The sequence below is a fragment of the Hakea prostrata genome, chromosome 7, assembly GCF_041222555.1.
Source record: "Hakea prostrata isolate BN-2017 chromosome 7, UWA_Hpros_2, whole genome shotgun sequence".
In the NCBI taxonomy this organism is placed as follows: domain Eukaryota; kingdom Viridiplantae; phylum Streptophyta; class Magnoliopsida; order Proteales; family Proteaceae; genus Hakea; species Hakea prostrata.
In genome coordinates, this window is record NC_142606.1 from 63,281,722 (window position 1) to 63,299,439 (window position 17,718).

The 17,718-nt window shown below is 38.4% G+C and overlaps 2 protein-coding genes across 2 annotated transcripts; one reads left to right on the forward strand and one right to left on the reverse strand.

The window, feature by feature from the left end:
• HTH (Glucose-methanol-choline (GMC) oxidoreductase family protein) lies at positions 1–4,053 on the forward strand. The gene is made up of 5 exons (XM_089160632.1): positions 1–212; positions 598–979; positions 2,243–2,948; positions 3,037–3,605; positions 3,689–4,053. The coding sequence occupies exons 1-5, from the start codon at positions 140–142 to the stop codon at positions 3,741–3,743; spliced, it is 1,785 nt and encodes a 594-aa protein (XP_089016758.1). The 5' UTR covers positions 1–139; the 3' UTR covers positions 3,744–4,053.
• A 793-nt stretch (positions 4,054–4,846) lies between these two features.
• LOC149011655 (receptor-like serine/threonine-protein kinase ALE2) lies at positions 4,847–12,551 on the reverse strand. The gene is made up of 16 exons (XM_089160631.1): positions 11,939–12,551; positions 10,648–10,779; positions 10,378–10,566; positions 10,001–10,201; positions 9,622–9,822; positions 9,426–9,515; positions 8,995–9,105; positions 8,668–8,895; positions 8,458–8,553; positions 8,258–8,341; positions 8,063–8,167; positions 7,577–7,948; positions 7,179–7,472; positions 6,692–7,084; positions 6,346–6,589; positions 4,847–6,101 (listed from the first exon to the last, which is right to left on the reverse strand). Exons 1-16 carry the CDS (start codon positions 11,994–11,996, stop codon positions 5,411–5,413), a joined length of 3,489 nt encoding a protein of 1,162 aa, XP_089016757.1. The 5' UTR covers positions 11,997–12,551; the 3' UTR covers positions 4,847–5,410.
• Positions 12,552–17,718: the final 5,167 nt, after the last annotated feature.

The window sequence follows — 17,718 nt, forward strand, 5'->3', positions numbered from 1 at the left end:
GCCCTCTTTATCTCTGTGTCTCCTTCCTCACATTACACTTGTTTGTATTGCCGTGTGTTGTGTGAGTGAGCTAACGACAGGCAGACACCTCTGGAGTGGGATTCTCTTCTAAATAGAAGCTCTGTTCCCAAATCTTTCAATGACTTTCATGGGGATTGTAAAGCTCTGTTTTCACTTATTCTTCTGTCTCACTGTGCTCAATTCAGCTCAAGGTTTTCTTTCTCCTCTCAATCTTTATTTTCTCATCCTTCACCTATTGAACTTGGTTTTTTCTTTCCTTACTGTTGTTACCTGAGACTCTACTCCTTCTTCTCCTCTAAATGTTGCTTCTAGAGTATTGGAGGAAGAAAACAGAAAAACCAACAGTGTTTGATTATGTTTCTAGACTGAACTAGCTTACTGGGTTCTACCTTTCACTTGATATGTTCTGTTCAGTCTCATCTCCATCATTTAAACCCAAAAGACATAAGGGTCTTCTTGCAATCTTGCCTAGGAAGTTTGAATAGCTTGAGAAATCAAAATCATTCTTGAAGAGTTATTTTCATAGAAACTGAACTCTGAATTGATGGGTTAATATATATGTTCTATGCCACGCAGGGAAGAAGGAAGACAATAGATATGGCTACCCATTTATCAAACCAGCAAGCTCATTCACATCTTCAGGTTCATCAACAGCAGAATCCAATGCAAAGACTAAGGGTTATGATTACATAATTGTGGGAGGAGGCACAGCTGGGTGTCCCTTGGCAACTACCCTCTCTCAGAAATTCAAGGTTTTAATGCTGGAGAGAGGTGGTGTTCCTTATTTCAACTTTAATGTCTCTCACATGAAGAACTTCCATATCTCTCTAGCAGACACCTCACCAAGCTCGGCAGCTCAGCCTTTCATCTCCACCGATGGGGTCATTAATTCCAGAGCTAGGGTCTTGGGCGGAGGCACTTGCATCAATGCTGGTTTCTACTCTAGAGCAAACAGTAGGTATGTCCTTTTTCCGTTTTTCTTTATTTTTTTTCTAGGTAATTTTCTCTATTATTTCTATCAATTGTATTAAAAGGTGAGAATTTTTTTAGCCGCCAGAGAGGATAGGTTATTAGTGCTTCGCCTTCAGTTCTTCTCCCTCTCACACAAAATGACCTTACTGCCATTTTATGTACAACCACCTCATTATAGTTCAGGCAGCTTGGTTAGAGAGAACCCTTCCCTTTTGATGATTTCAGAAGCTAAACAGAACCCAGATGTCACTTATAATTAAGGTGGGTGTTGACCCCACAAATTCATGGATCCTGTCCATGGATTGGAAGATCAGATGCTTCAGAATGACATGACCCTATCATTTATCCTTTGAATCAGATGACAAAAGTCAAAATTTCTCTAACAGAAAAGTATACTTAGTTTATTAATAGGAAACATTTTTGTCTTACTGGGATTATTGTATTATTGGCTCTTTCTTCGAATTAACAAGCATTCAATGTTTGGTAATAACAATGGTTCAAGAAGTTGGCATCAATTAATTCTACTCAAAATGGCACCCAAATATAGGTAGGACAGCATGAAGGCATTGTTAGGGGCAATTCAAGGGGGCATGTCTATAACATCAGCTATGGGTATGAGACCATACGAAATCTGGTGCTACTTAGAAATGGTCTTTGACTTGCTACCTAAACCGTGTCAACAAGACTGGCCGATGCATCTCACAACTATCTTGATTAGCATTTTGACAAACTATCATGAAGCAACTTTTTGTATGTTTAAATCCCCCACACTTATTTCCAACTGGACTAAGTTAGCATTATGGGCTGCAAGCAGTATTAGTAGTAATACTCTTGTTAGTAGTGAGCATAGGTGTAACTCATATAACTATTTTAACTAATATATTATCTTTTTCTGTGATAAAAAAAAAATATAGGTAGGACAGAGAGAGAATCAAAATTAAAAGAAGGGTTTTGGTGAAGAGTAATTGAGCTTAATGGAGGAGCAAATTGGGTGGGTTAGCACATTAACTGAAGCAGACATGTGGCTGATTAAAAACAAAGGCTCAGCTTTGCATTTGCAGTAGCAGTAAATCTAGCATTGAACCCAACTACCCAATCCACAGGAAGCAAGTGTAGAGATGTCATCAACCATGAATCACATTAATTAGGAGTCAATTCACAGATCACAAGTCCACAACTCACAATCACAAAAATCTTATTTTATGTTACTTAGATGGTCTGGTTTCTGTCTTTGTCATTCTCATTACAGGTTCATCAGTAAGGTTGGTTGGGATACCAAGTTGGTGAAACAGTCATACCCATGGATAGAGAAGCAAATAGTTCAGTGGCCTGAGCTGGCCCCATGGCAGCAAGCTGTGAGAGATGGTCTTTTAGAAGTTGGAATCTCACCTTTCAATGGCTTCACCTATGATCATCTCTATGGCACCAAGGTTGGTGGAAGCATCTTCGACAAATCCGGCCGTCGCCGCACTGCGGCCGATCTTCTTGCTTCTGCTAACCCAGATAACTTAACTGTTCTGATTTATGCCACAGTGCAAAAAATCATCTTTGATTCTGAAACTAAGAACAATAACCAACCCAGAGCCTTGGGAGTGATTTTCAAGGATGAAAACGGGAAACAACACCGAGCCTTTCTTGGAGATGAACAGAAGAATGAGATCATATTGTCTTCAGGTGCCATTGGTAGCCCTCAGCTTCTATTACTCAGTGGAATTGGTCCTAAAGAAGACCTAGAGAAAATGAATATTCCAGTGGTGCTGCACAACCAGTTCGTCGGAAAAGGGATGTCTGACAACGCTATGAACTCCATTTTCATACCTACAAAGACTCCAGTTAAGCAATCCCTAATCGAAACTGTGGGAATCACCAAAATGGGTGTCTTCATTGAATCCAGTAGTGGTTTTGGACAGTCTAATGAGAGCATCCATTGCAACCATGGAATCATGTCTGCAGAGGTATGTAAACATTGAATCAAATTTTTTGAATCCATCAATTTGAATCAAATTTGGCTTTGAAGGATGATAATGGGTTAATTGGTTGCAGATTGGGCAGCTTTCTACCATTCCACCAAAGCAAAGAACCCATGAAGCCATTAAAGCTTTCAAAGAAGGGAAAGAGAATCTACCCCATGAAGCATTCAGGGGTGGCTTTATTCTTGAGAAGATTGTAGGACCCTTCTCCAAGGGAGACCTCAGATTGAACAGTACAGATGTAGATGATACTCCATCAGTGACCTTCAACTACTTTAGTCATCCTTACGATCTACGCCGTTGCGTATACGGAATCCGGCTGATCGAGAAGATCGTGCGGACGAGCAACTTCACTAAGATGGTGAACAGTGATACTTATAGTGAGGAGATGCTGCTTAACATGAGCTCTAAGGCTAATGTGAATTTCATACCAAAACACACAAATGATACCAAATCTGTAGAGCAGTTCTGCAAGGACACTGTTATCACCATCTGGCATTACCACGGTGGATGCCACGTAGGTAAAGTGGTGGACCCTGATTATAAGGTCATCGGTGTTCACGGCTTACGTGTCATTGATGGCTCCACCTTCCATGAATCTCCTGGCACCAATCCTCAAGCCACTGTTCTGATGATGGGCAGGTAACTAAAACTGAATTTTATGTGAAAATTAACAAAAATATATACATATACTAATACATAATTTTCTCTTTTTACTGTTGCAGATACATGGGAGTGAAAATTCTAAGAGAGCAATTAGGCGCAGAAGCTGGGTTATAAATAAATTTAATAAAATCAATTATTGGGAATGCTTATTTGTATTTATTTATGTTTGAAATATTGTTTAATAGTTCTAATTCTTGTGGCAAAGCTAAGGTTCCCCTGTATTACAATCTTCTACCATATCTTCCACTGTTCTCTTAATCTCTGTGTCTCCTGATGTATCTGTCTTCCAAAGGCTCAATGTAATCAAGAAAAATGCATTTGATATCGGTCTTGTAGAACAATTCTGGCGTTCTTTTATTTTCAAAGAACAGAAAAAGGGGCAATAAATGTTTGCTAAAAATGAATTTTCTTTTGTTTATTTTTTTTTTTAAAAGAACAAATCAATCAAAAAAGTGGTTTAAAAATCGAGTTTTGCTTTTGCAGAACATACACACATTTCTTGGGACTTGATGAACATTGATAACAAGTTTCACTCATTGTTGTGGTTGAGATAATTGAATGGGTGTTTTTTTTTTAAAAGCATGTGAGGATTCAAGGTGAAGGATTATTACTATCTATCGAATAAATCAACCACAAATCAGAAGTGGTTGGTTCATAATATATAAGAAGACAAAACTCCCATGTGCCTCCATTATTATGTAGAGGCAAAAGCTCTCCCATCTTCAATTTTCTGTAAACCAACACCACCAACTAATTCCTAAGTTGCATTCTGGAATCTAACAAACCATCAACTCGAAAACAGAAATGGGAAGTTGATGGATCACTACCCATTTCACCTGTGATTTGGGTATGGTTTTTCCTGAGTCTTTAGTGTCACATTCAATCATAAGCCTTCATGAAAGGCTTCCTTCCCCTGTTTTCCCCAAAAGGAATGAAACAGAGAGAGAGAGAGAGAGCTTCTCAACTCCAGTTCTTCATCTTAAGCATGCAATGTACCTGGAAAAACCCTGTTTCTTCAAGCTCTTCAGTTGTTTGACCATCAATCAGACTTGAATAATAACCCTGAACATCATCTTGTGGGAACATAGTTGGTTAGATGTTGCAGCCATGCCCTCTAAAATGCTACTACATCGAGCAACATTGTTACATAAGAATCACTAAGCATAGTTGTTGTCTACTCTGGAGAAATTGGTCTAACGGGCTATTTTAAAAAAAAAAAAAAAAAAAAAAAAAAACCATTCCCAAGTACCATAACAGAATACAATGACAAAATTGAAATAGTTGTAGCTGCAACTGGTGATTAATTTCTTTGAGAAAAAAAAAGAAAAGAAAAAGGAATGCAACCTCCATACATGTCAGTAACAACACCCTTACCTTTCCATTCTTGATGAAGGAAATATTTCTGCTCTCCCATTTGTAACCACCAAGCGATTAGGGTTGACAACACAGCTGCTGCTCTCCCTCATGAATCAATACAGGTAGGGTTTCCACAGAACAAGACCACACCATGGTAAACTTGATTTAGGTTCACATATGAACCCCACATTTGCAAAAAAATTGAATTCGTCAGGACATGGCAGGAGTGGATGTTGATATTCTTAATCACAGCTCATGAATTTCTTAGTCCCACGCAGCAGTAATAGCAATGGAAGATGATCTTTACATCTCATGAGACAGACCTGCATTGTGGACCTTTTATTGTAATTGCCATATGGAGAAGCATGGATCTTAAAATGCATCATGTGACAAAATTGTGAACATCAGGTGGGTCCCTGAAAAACTCAACGTGATCCTGTCCAGAACCTGAATGCAACTCCATGCTCACTCACGCTACCTCGAGACGATCCTCTTAATCTTTGCCAGAACTTCCTACTCCTCCCTGTCCTCAGAGGACCTGAACTTGAGTACCTCCTAAAAGATCCTGAATACTGCCTCTCAATTCCAGCTGATGTACCAAACATATCTGAAGCTGACAGTGCTGTTCCGGCTTCTATGACGGAATCATGGTCTGAAATGGGATATTGGGTTTGTGAGTGCTCTGGAAGCTGACTACAGCTGATACTGATTCTTGTATCCATACCAGTGGACAAATCCTCTAGGCTACAACTTTCAGAACCCATTTCTTTTGTCTCATCGCACTCGTTGCATACCAGCTTCAAGGCCTGTACCACCTCACCCATAAAAGGACGGTGTGAGACTTCTGGTTGCACACACATTGAAGCAATTGCAGCTACCTTGGCCACACTATCAAATGGGACATTAGACCCTAGAGCAGGATCAATAATAATTTCTAAGCCCTCCTTGCTTGTGAGGAGTGGACGAGCCCACGATACAAGATTCTCTTGACCTTGTGGTTGTGACATATCTACCGGTTTTCTTCCTGTTAGGAGCTCAAGAAGCACTACACCATAGCTGTAAACGTCACTTTTTACAAGAAGATGTCCAGTCATTGCATACTCTGGAGCAACATACCTATGAGGAAAGAAGTTATGACTAAAAAGAAACACTGAAAGATGAAAAGGTAAAAGCAGAGGATTGACCATCACCATATCGCTAACAATTCCTTCCAACTGACATCCGATTCAAATTTATTTTCCACCATTAGACAACATGGATACCAAACTCACTCATCTTGGCTTCAGATACGCACAATATGTGGAACTTGAAGGATTATCACAAGAAGTAAAAATAAATAGGAGAGAAACCTATTACATACCCAAAAGTGCCCATAACACGTGTTGAAATGTGTTTATTGCCCTCATCCAAAGCTGTTCTGGCCAATCCGAAATCAGACACCTTAGGGGTAAAGTCAAGTTCCAACAAGATGTTGCTGGACTTGAAATCACGATGAATAACTCGGGGACTTGAGTCTTCATGTAGATAGGCTAGACCTCTAGCTGCACCAAGAGCAATCTTCATACGGGCAACCCAATCAAGTGGAGCAGCTTCTTTGTCCATTCCTAATTTAAAAAAAACCGCAACATCAAGATGAACTGAATACTATCAAATTTATTCAGCAGAAAATTGAAGAACCGCAACATCAATACCACATTTAATACTACCATGTAAATGGGACTCCACACTGCCGTTTGGAATGAGTTCATAAACCAGGCAACGGATATTATCCTCTGTGCATATACCAATTAGTTTGACTAAGTTCCTGTGATGCAGACGGCTCAGCATCTCAACCTCCGCCAAGAACTCCCGGCCACCCTGCTGATCAGTTCTTTTCAGAACTTTTACAGCCACATTAGTCCCGTCATCAAGGATACCTTTGTAGACAAGCCCAAAGCCCCCTTCTCCAAGTATTCTTGAAGGATCAAAGTTAGCAGTGGCTCTCTCTATTTCGGCTGCACTAAAGGATTTGGCAGATCCTGTATATGCTGGAATGCTAGATCCAAAAGAAGGCGATGCTGAACTGGGTCCGCTTCCAAACAACATAGATCCAGGAGCCCCTGTTATCTTTAAATGTTTATCATTCGACATCCTAAGAAAGAAAGAGGGAGGAGGATACATGGACCCCATAATTTGCATGGTTTACAGCATTACCTGGTGGTCTTGCAAAGGAATGTACTAAAGTAGGAAGAGCTGGTGCTAGTTGACTAGCATGGTGACAACATTTCAACAACAGCAGCCAAGCAGCCACAATACATACAACCATGACTATGAAAGATGATAGGGCTATAATAGCAATCGTGCTGCCACCAAGTCCTTTTTTATGTCTCCTACTAATGTCAACTCCCAAAGGCTTTATTGTCCTTCCATTATTGTCACCGCCAGAATATGGCCCAGTATCCATAGTGTTAATGCTTGAGGATGCCGAAGGTGGAGGAGGAGGAAGACCTGAATAGATGCAGCATTATCAACAAACATGAGCTCAATATATAGCCTATAGGCCACAGAAAATATACAAATTCTTGAAATGATTAATACATATATATACATACCTGGATACCGTACATATAATACATCATAGTCACCAAAGAAAGAAGTTTTTATGGCAACCTGCTTATGCCAGAGCTTCTCAAAAGTCAAAAATGCTGTTGTATTATCAAATTTTTCCCCCAGGGGTACCAGATCAATGAGGACAATGGTCTTCTCCGGCTGCTGGTTGGCTGCATTCGCTCCCATTATGCGTACTTGACTTTGTCTCATGAAAACCCCAGATGCTATTTCTTCAGCCAACTCTGAAACCAAAGGAAAGAAGGTGTACAAGGCAACACTAAGCCGCAAGCCCACTTGTATTGGCCAAACACACCCACATGGGGATCCTGGAGGGGTATTTGTAAATGGCTCTATGCACGTCACAGATGAGCAATCTACAATTAGAATAAAAAATCAAGAGTCAGCTTGAGAAAAATTAAGATGGAGAGAACACAATTTGAGCAAATAAACACAGATTATCAGCTAGAATAGGCAGAAGTGTCTTTTACCTTGATTAGGAGGGGGAGGCGGTAGTGTTTGAACTGGAGAAGGAATTGGCATCAATGGCTTTCTTGGGGAAGGACTTAATGGAGCAACTTTAGGGGGAAGAGGCCCTTGCCAACATAGAACATGATGCTTTAAGCATATTTTGCTAAGTTTAGAATCAAAACACAACATAACATAGAATAAGAAACTTCACATACCTTCAGTTCGACCAAATGGAACTGTTGGTGATGGCATAGGTCCAGGAGGACCAGATTCCATTGTTGAATGAAATGGAGCGTTGACTGCAGAACCAGAAGGAAAAACCATGCAAGAAAACCATCACACAGAGAACAAAAAATTCCAGTTTATTATAGAAAACTCCCATGTCAAACAATTCATCAATCTGCCAAACTGGTACCTGGAGTGAAGGATGGTGGTAGATGATGAGGCCTTTGTCTACTCATCATTGGAGAAACCACAGGAACAATTGTAGGAGCTTGGGGAATAACTGGACCTTTAATATTAAGAAAGGACAATATTGTAATTTATCCAATGCCAAAGCCAGAAAGAATGTATTGTTGAGTATCAATAACTATCTTTCTAAGGTACTCAAGTAAATATAACAAACCTATAAAGTAAGTACGAGGAGGTGGCAGATATGATGGTGCAGGAACAGTAGTGAGAGGTTTTTTCTTGGCATGATGACGCATATGTAGTGAGTCTGAAGGTGAAGACGCAGGACTCCGAAACCATTTCCTGGAGGGGGGTTGCAGTGATGACTTGGAAGGAGCAATTGCTTTAGTAGATGGCTTCCCAGCTTTGTTGTGTGGTGGAGGGGCTACAACAGGAATTGAACCTGCAGACAAGTTGATACTTGTTAGAAAGAAACTTCACCTTTCCTACACCAAGTACTAGAAGATAGCTTGAACAAGCTTTAATCAATTAACACAAGCACCTTTAATCGGTGATAAATGGTCGGGTGATTCCTTCGGAGGAGCAGCAATCGGCACTCCATATCCTTTCTTATCACCTAGAGAAGGGTTTCCTTTTGGAGGGGCAGCATGGTCTGTAACATCATATTTTGACACATCGAACCTAACATCAATTACAAAAGTTTCTAATGTTGGACTTGCACATCAATGAAATCTCAGAGTACCATGACACACTATTCTACAAAAAGAATTGTAGCCTAATGTTATATTCATAAAGCCCCATTGCCGATGTAGTGACATTGCAGTAGTCAAAACAGATTTGAGATGTTGATTTTCAGAAAAGTAGCACAGCAATGGAGAGCTCTTGAGTTTCAACTGACAGGAGGAGTAATTGTTATTCTGGAATAAATGCTCCTTGAGTATATTACTGATCAATAAATAACACAAGAATCACCTGGCGGAAAAGATGGAGCTCCTCCTGGGGAATTTGGCTGGAATGATGGTGACTTCCATGGAATTTGCCTCGTTGGTGATATGATTGGAACTGTATTGTTACAAACAGAAGTCGTATTATTACAAATGTAAACTTATAAATGGAAATCTTAACCAAACATGTATTTGGAGAAAGTGGCTATTTGACAATGTATTACCATCTCGATGGCGTCTACGAGGCAACCATTGTACACTCGATGATGAGGGGCCTTGATCAGGTTCAGGCAGAGGTGCTGACTCATGTGGTGGCAATACTGTCGAAGTGCTTGGAGGCACGGATGGTACTAACCCTATGACAGGTGGAGACATGGGGACGGATTCTTGGCGTGGCAATTCTGTTGGTGGATGTAATACTGAGCCTGGATTGTAAAGCCTTAAGTTAGATAAAAAGATTCCCAACCAAACAGGAATTCAAAATTTATCATAATTAAGCAAGATATTACCATGTTACAAACAGCAGTCATATTATAACAAATGGAAATTTATTATCAGCAAGCTTAACCAAACACGTACTTGGAGAAAGTAACAAAGTATTACCATTTACATGGCTTCTATCAGGTGACCTTTCTACAATTGACGGTGAGGGCCCTTGGTCAGGTTCCGGCAGCGGTGCTGGCTCATGTGGTGGCAATACTGTCGAAGGACTTGGAGGCAAGGATGGTACTAACCCTAGGAATGGTGGAGACACATGTACAGATTCTTGGGGAGGCAATTCCATTGGTGGATGTAATACTGAGCCTGGATCATAAAGCCTTATGTTATATCAAAAGACCCAAACAAGATAGTAATTCAAAATCAGCATAAGTCAACCAGATAAACATGTTACAAACACCAGACGTATTATAACAAAAGTAAACTTCTTATCAGAAACCTTAAACAAAATATATTTGGAGAAAAATGTGACAGAGTATTACCATTTCGAAGTGGCCTTTGTACAATTGATGGTGAGGGGCCTTGGTTAGGTTCAGGCAGAGGTGCTGACTCTTGTGGTGGTAATATTGTCGAAGGACTTGGAGGCATGGATGGTACCATCCCTTGGACAGGTGGAGACACATGTACAAATTCTTGAGGTGCCAATTCCATTGGAGGATGTGGTACTGAGTCTGAATCATAAAGCCTTGGGTTATATCAAAAGAACCCCAACCAAATAGGAAACTAAATGTATCATTATTAAACAAGATTACCATAATGCAGAGGAGATGGACTTGGTGAACCAGTTTTCTGTGACTTAGGATAGCCAAGAGGATATTCTCTTTCTTCAGTTGGAGGAAGTGCAGAAAGAATTGAGGGTGATGGTGATGGTGAAATACTGTACCCTGCAACAGAATAAAAAGTGACCGCTGTAGTTGATCCAAAACACAGAAAAGACAGAAACACCTAGATAATTTCATGTACTTTATATAGTATATCACCTGGCATAGCAACAAAGTCAAATGAAGGTTAACTCTTTCATACAAATCAGGGTGAAAAGACCTGTTAAATCAAGAATTCACTTTCCTTATACTGCTTTGAAAACTTCAATCTTCTACAGGAAAGGGGGAAATCTTCTTTGGGAATAACCTATTTTATGAGCTACAGAGAGGAGAACTACATTACATCAGGATTTGTGTATCAAAGTAGAACATAAGACATGGATAAGGCTCTTTGTTTCAAGTGTTTCTGTGACAGATATTAGTTTCCATCGTCATCACAGATCTGAACAAGTCGGAGAAACCATACCTCAAATGAGAGTTAGTACCATGTCATTAACAAAATGTATACCGGCATCGCATCAAATTATAACTGGGTTTCTTGCATTTTAGTAGTTCTGTAGAACAATCTGGCAATTTTATCTCAATGACTTAAAAGAAACTTCAGACCAATTTTTAGATAAGAGATGCATCAATTGTTGGCAATCCCAATATTATCATCAATTAGATAAACTACACTCATAAGTGATCTACAAAAATTTTGATGATCTTGCAATCATGGAGAACATTCAAGAGATACAAGTTACTCCATCATTGAATGATACATGTTGCTAACTACATGAAAGTTCCATACTAAAATACTCATTACAAAATCAAGGCGATCTCAGTAAGATCCAGACAAATCCCAGTTTGGAAATAACAGAGTGCAGCAAAGACTAACCATCTCCAAGCTTCTCATCGTTCCACAGAAAAGAAAAGGAAGAAAAAAAAAAAAGTTTCGTGTTCAGATCAAAGGACAAAAACAAAATTAAACCGAATCCAGCAGAAGCATATTCAAGTGTATCAATTTCTGTGGATTGCATGGATCACCTACAACCGTAATTAGTTTCTTATTTAAATTTAAATAGAAAAAAAAAATTTAGTTTCATGATCATGTAAGTGGCACAGAGAGGTCCCCAAAATGTTCCCGAAAAGAAAATATCAGAGGACACTCGAAACTACGAAATAAGAAATTTGTGAAATTAAACAGAAACCAAAAAAGCACATTAATGAGTTCCTATCTTACCTGCAGATCCAAGAACACACAAGCTGACAAAAAAGATGCAGAGCTTCACCATCGCCATCCCGCAATCTCCAGCACAGTCACTTCAAAGAATAAGGTTTAAGAAAAACACAAAACTCTAGCGACAAAAAAATATTAATAAACTATGAAACAAACCTACTGATGGGTAATCTTCAAGTAAGAACAAGAGTTAAACTAAGACTACCCACAAATCGTATAAGGAAAGCAATGATAATTCAGAACATGGAAAACCCATAAAGGGGCCAGCAAAGAAGAACCCATCTCTCTGTTATTTAAGAAGAAACTCTCAAACTCGCTGAACTTTGAGATTGCCATGCAGGAAAGAACCCTTTCTCCTGTTATTGAGTAATCACAGAGGATTCTTAACCAAAAACAGAAATCACAGTTTAAAAAAGCAATCATAGAAACGCAACAGACCCACTAAGAATGAAAGAGAAAGAACGGGGGACTAAGAGCAGATTTCGTGGGTGTGGGTGTATGGGTCTCACAGAGAGAAAGAGAGGGAGAGAGAAAGAGAGCACTATAAAGCAGTGGAAAGGTAAGAATAAGGTGGCAGTGATTCACAGGATTTGGACTTCACGGTTGAAATCTGGGGGTTTTTCTAATTAAGTATTGCTTGACTCTTTTCTTCTTCTTTTTCTTAAAATAAAGTGTTACCCATTTTAATTCATTAACAAAATTTTCAGTTCAAATTGGGATTTGGGTCTACATCAAAAATAAAAATTTGGGATTGGAATTAGGAATTATTAGTTAATAAAACATCGAGCAGCGTTTCGAGCTTAATGGGATAGTCAAATCTCATTGACAACCACAACCCCATTTTTCGCCTCTTTAATCCAGTCTTTAATCCTTCCAAGACAGGTGATAAGGCACTAAAGATCACCTTAACCCTAAAACCACCATTAATAAATTAGATGTTGATGAGAATGAGATGGTCTGCCCTCCCCCATTAAGCCTCATCTGTCACTCATGATGGTGGAGGGTCCTGATTCTGATTCTTATTCTTATTAATCCAATTAGGGTTTTTTGCATTACAAACCTCCAACTGCTACCAGCCAGAGTTGTGAATTTCTTAACCTTACATGTTTTCTGAAGTTACCAACCTCCCAGAAAAAGTGAAGGAAGAGAAGAAAAAAAAAGGTATGTTATGGGGTCCTCATCTTCTAAAGGCTTAAAACTATTCTGACCTCTTTGTCTTTAAGGAATGCAGAGTCGGATACCACCTAATCTGATGATGATGACTTTGTGGAACATAGTGGTTACACTTGGAATACATAAAAATCTCTTTGACTGTGACAGTGAAATTAGTGAAATTTGGCTGGTTTTGTACTTCAAAATATAAATATGTTCAACTGAAAACCTCCTTGGACATGTACACTTCAGGTTCACAAATGGGTTGCCATGGAATGACCCAAATCAGATCAAACCAGACCAGAGTCACCAGCCCCAAAATCAGTTTAAATCAGCATATATTATGCTTTAATGAAAACCTTTTACTAATTTGGTCATGGTTTTGATTTTGAGGTTGTTTAGTCAAATAGTTTGGTAATCCTGACTATAATTTCCATTTTCAAACATGTAAGATCTAGGGTTTGTTAATGGGCAGGATTGGGTAAGGTTATTCTAAACCCCCTAATCTTATCCTAGGGATCTAAACCTTAACCCCAACTACTCAATCTCATTAGGGCTTAAGGATCTTCAACCCAAACTCTATTGTGTTCTTCTCAGTGTGAATTGCCCCGACTTACCCTAATATGATCGAGTAGGGTCGATTACCTAATTTATGCTAACCCTAATCTAATTTTTGTTCCTTCCTTCCTGACACACCTATATGATTTGTTCTACTGAAAACAAAAAGAAACAAGCGAGACCTCCATGCCATCTTTGGCTCTTCTCTTTTTCAGCTTTGACATTAGAATTGGCTACATTTAGGTCGTTATGCTTAGTCGGACACCTGGTCATTTAATTATTCAACCTCAATTTATATGTAATTCTAATTTAGTTAAATTAACACAAGATTAGGTAGGGTCAAACCGAGGAATCCAGATCATCACCCCCGTCAGGGGAGCACTCTGTGCTCCCCCACGGCTTTACCACCACAAATCCTGTGAGCCCACAGGTAAAAAATAATAAAACAATAAATAAAAAAATATCCCATCACCCAACCCCTGGGTGCCCTTGTATTTATGGTGGTGAAGCCGTCGGGGAGCACAGAGTGCTCTCCAGACGGATAGCTGATTCAGACTCTCAAACCGAGTTGGTTAAGGGGCTAAACACGACCGCTACCCAATTTTGCCTAGACTACTTAAAACTTATAATCCAAACCCACCCTTCGGATTAAAAAGTCGAATGAACCAGGCTCAGAGTGCCAGGGTTTTATTAACTCCATTAATAAAAATCAAATAAAATCAGACCATTTAACCCAGACCAAACCAAACCAATTAACACCCTTAACACATTAACAATATAAACAAATCTAGATTCCATCAATGATCAAGGGTGGGAAGGTCACTCTGTACATTTTTCATCTAAATTCCAAGGCATGAAATATATCTTAATCCCAACCTACCGACAAATATTTTGCAATCAATAGTGGAACTGAATCAAGAATCAAGAACTGTCATATATATATATTATTCATATCCAAGCTTAGTGACACTGGAGTGTATGAGACCCACAAAATCGGAATACTGAATTCAATCAAATCTGGTTCATATGTTCTCAGGAAAACAACAAAATGCAGAGCATCTTTTGTCAATTATTTAACTTTGTGTCTTTTAAGTTTCTACATAGACAATTTGATTATCTCAAAAGACAACATAGATTAATATGGTTAACGTCATATTTGATATGATATTCCAATAAATTGCTCTATGATAATACCCAGATTTCATATGTTTATAGTGGAGTATAGTTTAAATATGTGGCCCATGTGTAGCAAAGTAAATAATAATTTTAAAGCAATCTTCTTCTTCTTCTTCTTTTCTTTTCTTTTCTTTTCTTAAAGTGTGTATCAAGGATTTTTGTATTGAGTAAAGAGATTGATCTATTTCAAAATTTGTGATCTAAATGGACTCTTTTGAGAGATCTATGATGGTAATAGAATGTTTAAGCTTTCAAGCCCACCCACCACTGATTTCATTGCTTAAAGAGTGGGCTTGGCCATTATGGTAGAACTTGCTTTAATGGATTGACTTGTTTATTTATGTAGGATGAAGTGCTCGTTAGACATCTAAAAGACTTGATTTGTGGAAAAAATGTAACTTTATTTTTTTTGCACTTCAGCCAGCATGTATCATGCCATCATGGTCTAAATCGAGATTTGAAATGAGATCTTGAACCAGCTTAGTACAGTCGAGATAGCAATAAAAATGAACATATTTACACCATACATAAGTGTTGAGTATGGCTCATGCTTCTCATTGTATTGCTGACGGATATGGGGTCCCGCTCCCATAGCCTTTAGAGGGTCCATATTTTTATGGGCCTCAGAGTTTCTTTACAATTTGAGCATGGGTCCATAAATAGTTGTGGCTTAGGGTTTCTAAGTGTTTATATATATTCTTTTGTAGCAGAATATTGAATATAGTGAAAAACCTAATGCTGGACATAGCCTCACATTGAGACGAACCAAGGTAAAATCCGTGTCTCTTCCTTCCTTGTTTTCTATCGATTGTGTGTGCTTAATCTCTCTAATCCTAACAATAAGGTGGAAGCTCCTACTTATAAGATATAGGATTCTTCAAAGGTTGGGCCTCTACTCCATGTATGATGGGGATCTCCCCTCTCTCTCTCCCCCAAAGGTTAACAGACTTTGAGTCTAATTCTTCTCTTCTTGGTGGGTGATATAACAAAGTCATGAAGAATATAATTATCATGTTGAAAATCCTCAGTACACAGGAGGTCCTGTGAGATGTGACAATGTGAGTTAGATTCAATGCATTCTGATCCCATTTCCAACAGAAGGTTTTTTGGTTTGATGCTTTTGTTGCTTTGCATGTAATGAATTTCCCATGTTCACATTTAGAAGCTTGTCAGCCGCCTCTCCAGGAACCTTCAAAGACCAGGAGAGAGTTACCTCATATCCATGAATTAGCTCGTAGAAGAAGCCTTAGTGGGCCATCTTTATTTATCTGCCTAGATATTTATGTTATTTCATCTCAATGATTGTTTTTCCCCTTCTTTCAAATTAGATAATGGCTTCAATTATCATTAATTTTGAGTGTTCTTGACAGATCTGGTCTGCAATTTCCCCCCTGACAAGGTGGAATAACTCCAAATTAATTTCATCTGTGAACATAACATGCATTGGAGTCTCCGTTTGTTTTACTATTCTTTTGTTTTTGCAATCAAGGAGAACGTGTTGAAGATGTTATTTTTCTTCTTTCTCAAGGTTTATTAGGGTGCGTTTGATAACATTCTTAAAAAAAGTTTTTGGCATTCTTCTGTTCTTTGGGAACGGAAGAACGGGTTAGAGGTGTTTGATCAAATGGTTCGTTCTTCTGTTCTTTAAGAACGAACCGGTCAGAAAAGTGTTCTAAAGAACGCTTTTTACAGAACATAAAAAAGATGTTTTTACCAAAGAACAGAAACAAACGTGATAAAATTGGTTCAAATTGAAGCTTTAAAACTTTATTTTTCAACTCAAAAAAGAAAAAAAAAACACCAACTTATTCCATTATTAGTGTTTTGAAAATATTTTTAGAACGGATTTGTCAAACGCTATTTTCAAGCAAAGAACGGTCTTTTAGCACAAAAAACATTAAAAAATAATTTTGCATAAAAACTAGTTTCTCAGAACAGAAACGTTACCAAACGCATACTTAGCAACTACTAGTGGTGTTTCTGTTAAAATTTGGAATTGGTGGAGGTGGAAAACTTGTTGACGTACACTATTAGAGTAGTAGTCATAATAAAACTGTTACTTCTCCTTGTGTTGGTAAGGAAGGAGGGATGGAGGTGAGGAGTCTAGAAGTAAAGCTTTTCAATGTGTCTTCGAATGGCTTTATGAAGGTTTTTGATTACTCGGCCTTGAAGATCAGCCACTCCAATAGACAAGCTCCACTTCAGTCAAATGGGTGTTCGCTGGATCGTTCAGCTATTGGTGTAGTTAGAATATTCATGTGAATTGTACAAAAGTATAATTGAAACCATACAAAAATTTGGATAATCTGTATAGGGACAAAACCTTCTTCAACCTCCTCCTTGTCTTTCTTTTTGTACCTCTTACATATGAAAAGGAGAAAATAAACAAACGATTAATGATTAGTATTATGAATGTAATTTGCTAGCAGAGAGAGAGGGAGTCATATTAGATTTTAACTTCTTGTGGAACTCGTATTCTTTTCTATTTAAAGATAATGAAATCTCACCCCAAAAATAAGTTGATTGGAGTTTTCTTGCCGTGGATGTAGGCTTTACAATGAATGCCGAACCACATTAATTTTTGGGTTATTGTATGTGAATGTTTATGATAAATTTAACAATTAGAAAGATTTCATCATGACTATTTTTAATAGTAATCTCATACCCTAGTCTATTTTCACAATAGATGGTTTGGCCCATGTCGAAGATAATGCATCAGTCCAACGTGTAACCCCGAGTAATTATTGATATAAATAAATAATTTAAACCCATATGTTGTCTAAAATAAACCTAACAATTGGTACCTCAAACGGTGCACCTTTTGTTGGAGAGAAGAAGAAAGAACAAACTAAAATTGATCCTCATGGATGACGAGTTGTTTGACAGTAGGTTTGTGG